The sequence below is a fragment of the Protobothrops mucrosquamatus genome, unplaced genomic scaffold (assembly GCF_001527695.2).
Source record: "Protobothrops mucrosquamatus isolate PMUCROS unplaced genomic scaffold, P.Mucros_1.0 scaffold340, whole genome shotgun sequence".
Lineage (NCBI taxonomy): Eukaryota > Metazoa > Chordata > Lepidosauria > Squamata > Viperidae > Protobothrops > Protobothrops mucrosquamatus.
Window position 1 is genome coordinate 828,297 of NW_015386677.1, and position 9,788 is coordinate 838,084.

At 38.5% G+C, this 9,788-nt stretch overlaps 1 protein-coding gene across 1 annotated transcript in view; it reads left to right on the forward strand.

Moving 5' to 3' along the window:
- The window catches only part of METTL15 (methyltransferase like 15), a 73,869-nt gene that overhangs the window by 36,032 nt on the left and 28,049 nt on the right, over window positions 1-9,788 (forward strand). The window contains exon 3 of the mRNA XM_015815386.1: window positions 5,969-6,105. Coding sequence (XP_015670872.1) covers window positions 5,969-6,105 — 137 coding nt within the window. The remainder of the gene's footprint in view (window positions 1-5,968; window positions 6,106-9,788) is intronic.

The following is a 9,788-nucleotide window of genomic DNA, read 5'->3' on the forward strand; positions in this document are numbered from 1 at the left end:
TTTCTCTCTTTCTCCCTCCCTCTCACTTTCTCTGTTTTTCTTTTTCTTTCTCTCTCTCTCCTTTCCCCCTCTCTCTCTTTCCTCTCCCCCTCTCTCTTTCCTCTCCCCCTCTTTCCTCTCCCTCGTTCTCGCTCTTTCTCTCCTTCTCTTTCTCTCTCTCCCTCTCTCTTTCTCTCTCTCCCTCCCTCCCTCTCTCTCCCTTCCCTCTCTCTCTCTTTCCCTCTCTCTTTCCTCTCCCTCTCTCTCTTTCTCTCTCTCTTTCCTCTCCTCTCTCTCTCTCTCCCCCCTCTCTCCCCCCTCTCTTCGATGTTCTGCTCACCTGGCCAGTTGGCCTGATGCTGTTCTCTGACAAGCTGACACACATACTTATTGAGCTGGCTATCTCTTGCTCTTGGTCTGCCAGTCCTCCTCCCCCACTAAGTAAGTAAAAGTGTTTGTATGTGTGTGTGTGTGTGTGTGTGTGTGTGTGAGAGAGAGAGAGAGAGAGAGAGAGAGAGAGAGAGAGAGAGAGAGAGNTTCTCGCTCTTTCTCTCCTTCTCTTTCTCTCCCTCTCTCTTTCTCTCTCTTCCTCCCTCCCTCTCTCTCCCTTCCCTCTCTCTTTCCTCTCCCTCTCTCTCTTTCTCTCTTTCCTCTCCTCTCTCTCTCTCTCCCCCCTCTCTCCCCCCTCTCTCCGATGTTCTGCTCACCTGGCCAGCTGGCCTGATGCTGTTCTCTGACAAGCTGACACACATACTTATTGAGCTGGCTATCTCTTGCTCTTGGTCTGCCAGTCCTCCTCCCCCACTAAGTAAGTAAAAGTGTTTGTATGTGTGTGTGTGTGTGTGTGTGTGTGTGTGTGTGTGTGAGAGAGAGAGAGAGAGAGAGAGAGAGAGAGAGAGGCTGCTTTCTGCTGCTTCCTGCTCACTGTGGAGACGCAGCAAGGGCAGGGAGCCCGCCCAATAAGCTTGTCAGCTTGTCGGAGAACAGTGTGAGGCCAGCTGGCCAGGTGAGCAGAAGATTGGGGAGAGAGAGAGAGAGAGAGAGAGAGAGAGAGAGAGAGAGAGAGAAGGGAAGTGCAAGTGCCTCTCTGTCTTTGTGTCTCTCTCTGCAAATGGGGGAGGAGGCTGGGAGCCACAGGAGAAGGCTCAAAGAGCCACATGCGGCTCCAGAGCCGCGGGTTGCCGACCCGTGACCTAGACCAATTACAAAATTACCTCACAAAATATCTGCCTGGTAGTGAGGGGAATTGCTCACAAAATACACATTTACTAGCAGGCAAACTGATGAATATGCAACCCATCATATTCTTTAGCTCTGAACTTGAAGATACTTCCATAAGCATCTTGGGGAGCAGGAGGAATGTCAAGTAATAAAACATGTATTGTGAGGCTGCAAGAATGTAATATCATTTTTAAAAAGCCAGTTGAGGAAAAAAAAAAAAACAGGCAGCACTAAAAAAGTGGCCAAGGGCATAATTGTATTTGTTATTACCTCTTTAGAGAATCTAAGGCTACTCTGTTTCTCCTGAAGCTTGGCAGATGAAAGGTAGCTAAGTCCTTGTTGAAGATACATTCAAAGAGAAACATAAATGAAAAGCAATTTTGAATTACATATTTGAAATAAAAATGAAAAAAATTATCTCGTATGAACTTACATTAGAAGTACTATAAAACAAATCTTTTGGGGGCAAATTTTGTTCAGAGATGGAAAAATAATTTTTAAAATTCAGAAGTTATTTAAAAATCATACATTTATAAATACAATGTATTGCTATAAAATACAATGGTATTCAGAAGTGGTCTATCATGTCATGGTGAAAAGTTTCTTTCAAATCAAGGATTTGACAATTTCATGGAAGTGGCCATGTTGTTTATAGACTATAGAAATGGCTTTCAGTTGTCTTATTTGGAAATAAGGGGAGCTTCTCATCTAGACCCTCACCTTTCTAGTGATATCCAGTCCAAGTCCAATCCCGCTTAGCTTTTTGAAACCAGTATAAGTGGACTAACTGCTGCCATCTACTTTCAATACTGTAGCTATATTTTCTTGAAGCTGGATAATTAAGACAAAAATCCATAGGCCTATCCTAAATTAGAGGAATAAGGGATTGCAAAGTGTTATTTATTTTTCTATCCACATAATGAGAAACTAAAATGTACAGTCACACACTAATTATAAAATTCCTTTGAGAAGATGAGAGGATATCATAACTATAGAAGTGTGACTCATTGTAGGAAATGTTCATATAATAATCTGTTCTAGAATTTATGGGACCATGGGAATAAAATGTCATTTAGTTGTACAGGCTTTAAAAGGCAGGGGAAAAAACCCTAAGTACAATTGGAAATAAAAAATTAAATTGTTGATATATTGTTTTTGTGTTTTATATGACTTGTAATTAGTATGTTGTGCAGAGGTATAATACAATACTTAAACTAAAGTTGGCATACAATCCTACATATATTCTGTTAATTTTAATTGAATGTAGTGCGTCTTTCTTACCAGGAAACTGAGTATAGGATTCATACCTTAAATTCCCAATCATCTAAATATATACATTATTTATGCTGAAGTAAATCTTTCATTGATCATGGTAGTGTTATCCATGAAAGCCCAGCATACATTTTCTTTTCCTACACACCTAGTGAATGAATGTTTGTGTGCAACAATTACTTTCATAAAATCATACAATTTGCAGGGACTCCAAAGGTAATTTCTGAAAGTTGAATGAAAAGTAATGCCTCTAGCGCCACCAACAGAAGGCAGAGTTAATGCAGTCAAACCTCTGATAACCTTCTGTTTCACTTAAGTTGACAGGAGGTTGTGGTGAGAAAAGGATTTGTGTTACTGTTGTTTAAAAAAATGGAAGCCTGCAGTGACTACACTTAGGCATTTTTTAAAATGTTTGACTACTGAAGAAGTCCCATCAGTTAAAATTCACTACCAAATGCATATGCATATGATGATAAGTATGTTGCTATGAATAATGTTCATCTCTGGACCCAAAAAAATGTAAAGATGGTGAACTGGGAAAAGCTGGTTTGTGTGATCAAGAATGAAGTGGCCAATCTCTGACAGCAACTGATGAGTTTCACATGAGAAAGGTTGGTGAACTGATTAAAGACTATTGGCAAATCATTCCAAGGGAAATTGCTGTCAAACTTGCTGTTTCACAGGAGCATATGGGTCATATTATTGATGTTCTTCAATATCAGAAGGCTTGTGCAAGATAGATTCTTTGCACACTGACAACAGAGATGAAAGCTTCAAGAACTGAAATTTGCTAGCAGTTGTCATACTAGAAGAATGAAGATGAAGAATTTCTTCACAATATGATGACAGTCAATGAAATATGGGCTCAATCTATTTTTTTTTTCATTAAAAAAAAATCAAATCAAAATCCAGGCTTTCCCAGGGAAAAATATGGTTATAGGTTTTGGAGTATGGAGGTGGTATTATTTGGATTTCCTTGAAACCTGTCACCATTATTAACTCATAGGATTATGTTACAACACTCAAAACCTTGAAACAATGATTAAGCAGGTTTGGAAGCACAAGAAAGAAATTTTTCTACGACAATGTTCACTGCCTTTCAAGAGGCAGTTGTTAAGCTAGATATCACAATCTTTACCCCATTCACCATATAGTCCAGCCATGCAACTTCTGATTTTCCCAAAATTGAAAGAACACTTTGTGGGCATCTGTTTGAATCAAACAGGTGGAAAGGACGTTCAGGATCTGATTGAAGAGACACAATGTGGTGTTCTTTTCTGTTGACTTTAAGAAGCTTGTCCAACATTGGGAGAAGTGTATGGCAAATGGTGGTGATTATGTCAGAGGAAAAAACCCAGCTAGAGTTCATTTCAAGGATATTTTTTCCTGTTTCATTTATTAATATAACCCCATTTAAACTAACGTTACGGAGTCAAGACAATTTCCATTCACTTCTTTAAGCCCCAAACCCTGCCAGCTTAGATACACCAGAGCTTCATTGACAGGTAAATATTCAGCTTCTATTTGAAGACTTCTGACAACAGACAACTTACAATGTCACCTGACAGACTGTTTCACTGGCTGACAATTCATATATTACCATACTGGTTACATTACCCTACTAAAAATAAAGATCCTTCCAAAAAATGGGTCTTGTTTCCTAATTTTGCCAGCCTTGCGGGACTTGACAAGTATCAGTAATAAGCTGACAAATCTGTAGTTTTTTCCTGCTTTTGAAGAATATTTTACCTTTGTTTTGCTTCAATATTTTAGGGACTGACTTTCTTTTTAGAAAAAAAGGCAAAAAATGTCCCTCCCCCTCGACTTCCCTTGCATAATTCCTTCCCTTGTTTTCATCATTCGAACTGTCCTATATTGAAATTTATTGGTTTATATATTACTCTTAACCTAAAGATGGCAAATTGTGTTGCAATAAATAAAACAAAAGATATAGTAATAAAGCAATTAAAATGATAGAGCTATTTACAACAATGAAAAGCAAACATGCCAGGGGGGCAAAAAAGGCTAGTGAATCTGTAACACATTCAGGAATTTCGCCAAGAATTTTTTATTAAGAAGAACAATAATATGTGCTTGATCAACTTCTAAAGGTAGAGAATTTCACTGCAGAGATTTTGTCTTGAAATAGTCCTCAATCAGGTAAGAATTCCACAATCATCACCAGTTTGCACGTATAGTAAAAAAAAAAAAAAGGTTCATATGTGCTAAAATGCTCTAGCAAATACAAGCTCCAAATTTAGAGGCTTGTAGGTCATACCTAATAGATTGGAATAATGTGCCAATTAATGGGCAGCCAATGGCTAAAATTTTTAAAATATATTAGGCTGAAGTCTTAGAAATATCTTTAAGACAGTTTTATGTAGAGTCCTTTCAGTAACTAAAAGAATGAGAGCTAAGGTATGAATCACTCTGTGGTCCAGGAAAGTTCCCAGCTGGTACATCAAACTGAGTTGAAAGTAGCACTGTTAGACATTTAGTGAAATATCTGGTTTCTAATGTACCCACACTCCATGTTAAGTGCTTCCTCCTACAGTATCAGTTCAATCCAGTATGAATTTGGATGTCTTCTCAACAGATAGATCTGAAAATATTCTTTGGTAGCACCTCCATCTTATCAGGTTCAGTCTCGTTGTAGGCCCTCATCCATTACTACTGGCAGACTTCAGTCTAGACCCTGCATATTTTATCTATTGGATGTAGAACTGAGAGATCGATATAGGTATCATTATTATACTGATAGCATTTTGCCCCAGGTCAATGAGTAAACTTTTGAAGTCTTCTTAAGTGTTAAAAGAGAGATGAGGTCTAACATGCAGCATCCTGTAGTCTGAATGCCACATTTGTAATACAATTTTAGTAGATTATTTTTTCATTTCTTCCACCCATTATAACATATTAAACCTTTTAAATCATAAGACTTGTAAAGTAAAAATGTTCATATATAATATATGAAATCATCACAGAATATCATGTTGTATTACTGTTATTAACTGAAGCTTTAAAAATGCAGCATACATCATGCAATATGTAACATGAGGTTCTATCTTCTAGCCTTCTGAATGATTTGATTATGTGATTGTTTCACCAGGCCAGCTTACATTTAATTATACCAAATGTATAAATAACTATTAGTAATCGTAGGAAATTTTGAATTAATTTATGTCACTGTGAAATTTTAATTTTTCTGAAGTTCTCATCTAGGGGGCAACTTGAAACTCCTTTATATATCTATTTTTTATTACTTGGAAAATATCTTTTAGATGCTTTGGGGAGTTAATACAAAATATGAAGCTATGTTTAATTGCAAATTTTATTGAGTAATGAAGTTTGCCTATAGGGATTGATGGGGCAGTTGATTACAACTGAAAGAAAAAAGTTTTTCCTTGTTAAATAGAATAAATGTACAAATAACTAAAATGGATATCAACATTTATATGTTTTTATTAATAAGTAACAAGATTTTTTTCCTTATCAGCATATTCTTGATATGACATTTGGAGCAGGAGGTCATACAAAGGCAATTTTACAAAAGGCAAAGGATATTAAAATATATGCACTTGACAGAGACCCCACAGCTTATGAATTAGCTCAACAACTTTGTGCATCTTATCCGTGAGTATAATTTTTATTTTTTGTTTGATGAAGGATTATGTACCGTTATTATGTTAACCCCTTGTGACCCCTTGTGACCCCTTTCTTTTTCCTTGCAATTTTCCCATCATTAGATTCTTCTTCAGAGAGTTGGCTCTTTTCATAATATGTCCAAAATAAGATAAATTAAGTCTGTTTGCACCTTGAGCTAGAACTCTGGGAATCACGTGTTTGATAATACATTTGTTTGTTTTCTTAACTATCCATGATATTCTTAGAAGTCTTCTCCATCATCAAATTAGTGTTAGTGCGTTTTCCATCCTCCTTCTTCAGTCCAAACACACACGTAGCCTAAACGAATTTTTGTAGTCTTTACAAAGCATGGCTATGACCTTTATTGATTCCAGGATTGGAAATCAATTACCTTCAGAAGTGGGAATCCACTATAAAATGTATGTATGTAGATAGGTAGGTAGGTAGGTATTTATTTATTAAACAAATTTATATACTTGTCCATCTCACCAAAGGCAGCTCTGGATGACAACAGCAAATGATGTCCCTCCCTCTTTCCATGTTAGGTTATATAGAACCAATCAGGGTTCCAATTCTGTCATGTACAGTGCTTGTTTTGGTATGTAGCCTCCATGTAGCCAAGGCCATTTGCTTTACTTCCTGAAAATGAAATGCAACCAAAACAAGAATGTTACAGTGTGTCAGAGCTTCAACCTGGACATATCAATACATTCTCTAGCACCACAAAAAACCTAACAACAAAATATTTGAAGACAAGGTTTTATGTTATTTGTTTTACAGAACTGATAGAAACACTTATTATGATTATCCGCTCCTGTAGAATCTACAAGTGTACACAAATTAATATCATATGTCAATTCTGGACTTTAAGCCCTATTGCTGTTTCTTGCCTTTACATGACAACATACTTTTTTCCCATCTGTTTCTCAATCTTGTTGAGGGAATTTGTGTTCATAATAACCTTGTCTGATCTCAGATGTATTACCTCTAATCTTGATGGCAGCAACCTTAACATCATTTTCCCTCTAATTTCCCTTTATCTTAAAAGTTTGGAGATACAACAAACTTCTCTTCACTCTTCTTGGTCAAGTGAAACTAGAAGGGCCTGTATCTCTCCCTCTTTCCTTCTGTTTTGTCAGCTGGAGATTATTGTTTCCTAATTAGACAACATTTAAATATTTCTTTTTAACTAATTTTAAATTTTGTAATTGTTTTTGGTGTATTTTAAATTGATTGTCAGCCGCCCTGAGTCCGCAAGGAGAAGGGCGGGATATAAATTCAAATAAACTAAAAAAAAACTCCAGCTAGCAACACTAGCTGGAGAATTCTGGGAGTTGAAGTCCACACATCGTAAAGTTGCCAAGGTTGAGAAACACTGCCTTAGATGTTCTACTGTTCCTTCCTTTTGCTTTGAAGGATTAAATATATCCATTTCTAACTTCCATTTCGTTTATTTCTACTTCTCACATCCAACAATAAACCTATCAGGAAGACACTGGATTTCCATGTCCTTATTTCTTTTTTCATCTGATCTCCCAGTTCAGAATTCTCTTCTTCAGCTTCAGGTGAAATGGTCTCAGTCTCTCAGTTGTACAATTTCCTGTCTTCCTCTTTCCAATCCAGCCTGCCTCCACCTGAAAATCAGGCATCCAACAGTAGGACTGATTCCATCAGGAATGACTTTTTGGAACAGTATTTCTCAACTTTGGCAAGGTATAACTTTGTGATTTAAAACCAGTCTGGGAATTGAAATCCATCATTTTAATTTCATATTAATTTTAATTGCAGCTTTTAACACCATTAGTACATTTTTTAAAATAAATTTATTTCTAGGGTATCCAGTGCCAATTTTAATTTCTATTATTTTAACAGTTGCAATCAGGTATGAAACTTTACTGTATCAAGAGACCAGTTTTTCATTTCTCAGTTGCTTTTTCTTGTTTACTATGTACGTTGTTTGGCAGATGTTATAATATATACATACAAGTACACACACACATACTGTATACAAATACACATGCAAACATGGAGAGATACACACATTTATTGTGTCATTGAAGCTGATGTTTATGTAAGTTGAAGAATATCACCTTTTCAGTATACAACTACTGTAAATTGTTTAGTGAAAATCTGATGAAAATAGCTAGTTTTCTGTTCAGGATTGTTATGAGAGATTTTTAATTTCCACATTGCAAAGATTTCCTAGTAATTTCAGTGAGGAAAAAATGTGTTTTCATTTTCATTCATTTTACATTCGTTTTTGTGTCTGTCCATAAAGTTTTATTATGCATAATTATATGGTGGCTTAGCTGAAATATATGACACTTTGTGAAAGCTTCTTGTTTAGAAACAGAGGGTATAAATTTCTCAGATAATTATACATTTAAGTAAAACATTAACGAGTGTGAAAACCCAACTTTGACCACATTGTGAATCCAACAAAACTCTATAGGAATATTGTGGCAGTTCAGTAGATAGCACCTTGGTGAACAGAATGAGGCCACCATACAGATTACAAATTCCCTAAAATCAATACCAGGTTTTGGGCTGATGGGCCTAATTTGAATGTTTATGTTTGTTTATGTTTATTTAGATTTGTATACCGCCCTATCTCCCTTACGGGACTCAGGGCGGTGAACAGGCGATAATAAAAATCACAATAAATATATATTCTAAAATCAAATTAAATAAATAAAGGCCTGCTCTAAAATACCTCATATAAAAACCTATACTAAAACCTAATTAAGACTACGCCAGGCCGGCCGCACAAAATAGATGGGTTTTCAGGGCTCGGCGAAAAAGATGCAGGTCCGCAGTTGTACGTAGGTCGGGGGGTAGGTCATTCCAGAGGGCAGGAGCTGCCACAGAGAAGGCCCCCCTGGGGGTCGCCAGCCGGCATTGGGGGCCAACAGCACCCTAAGGAGGCCCTCTCTGTGGGAGCGGACTGGTCGAAGGGAGGTATTTGGTAGGAGGCGGTCTTGCAAATACCTAGGTCCATTGCCATGGAGCGCTTTGAAGGTTGTTACTAGCACCTTGAAGCGCACCCAGAAGGCCACAGGCAGCCAGTGCAGCTCACGCAGGAGAGGTGTTACATGGGAGTATCTAGAGGCCCCCAAAATCCCCCGTGCGGCCGCATTCTGAACTAGCTGGAGCCTCCAGGTGCACCTCAAGGGGAGCCCCATGTAGAGAGCGTTGCAATAGTCCAGGCGGGAAACAACGAGGGCTTGAGTGACCATGCGTAGAGCGTCACGATCCAGAAAGGGGCGCAACTGGCGTATCAGGCGAGCTTGATGAAAACCCCCCCTTGGCCGAGTGTCCAGGAGGACGCCCAAGTTGCGGGCCCTCTCCGTGGGGGCTAATGACCCCCAATAGCCAGGGATGGAGCCAACTGGCTATGTCGTGACGCCGGAAACCACAGCCACTCGGTCTTGGACGGGTTGAGTCGAAGCCTGTTCCTCCCCATCCAGACTCACACGGCCTCCAGGCACCGGGACATCACTTCCGCAGCATCGTTGGGGTGGTCCGGGGTGGAGATGTACAGCTGGGTGTCATCTGCGTACTGATGAAACTCCACCCCGAAACCACGGATGATCTCACCCAGTGGCTTCATATAAATGTTGAACAGGAGAGGCGAGAGGACCGACCCCTGTGGTACCCCACAAGTGAGGCAC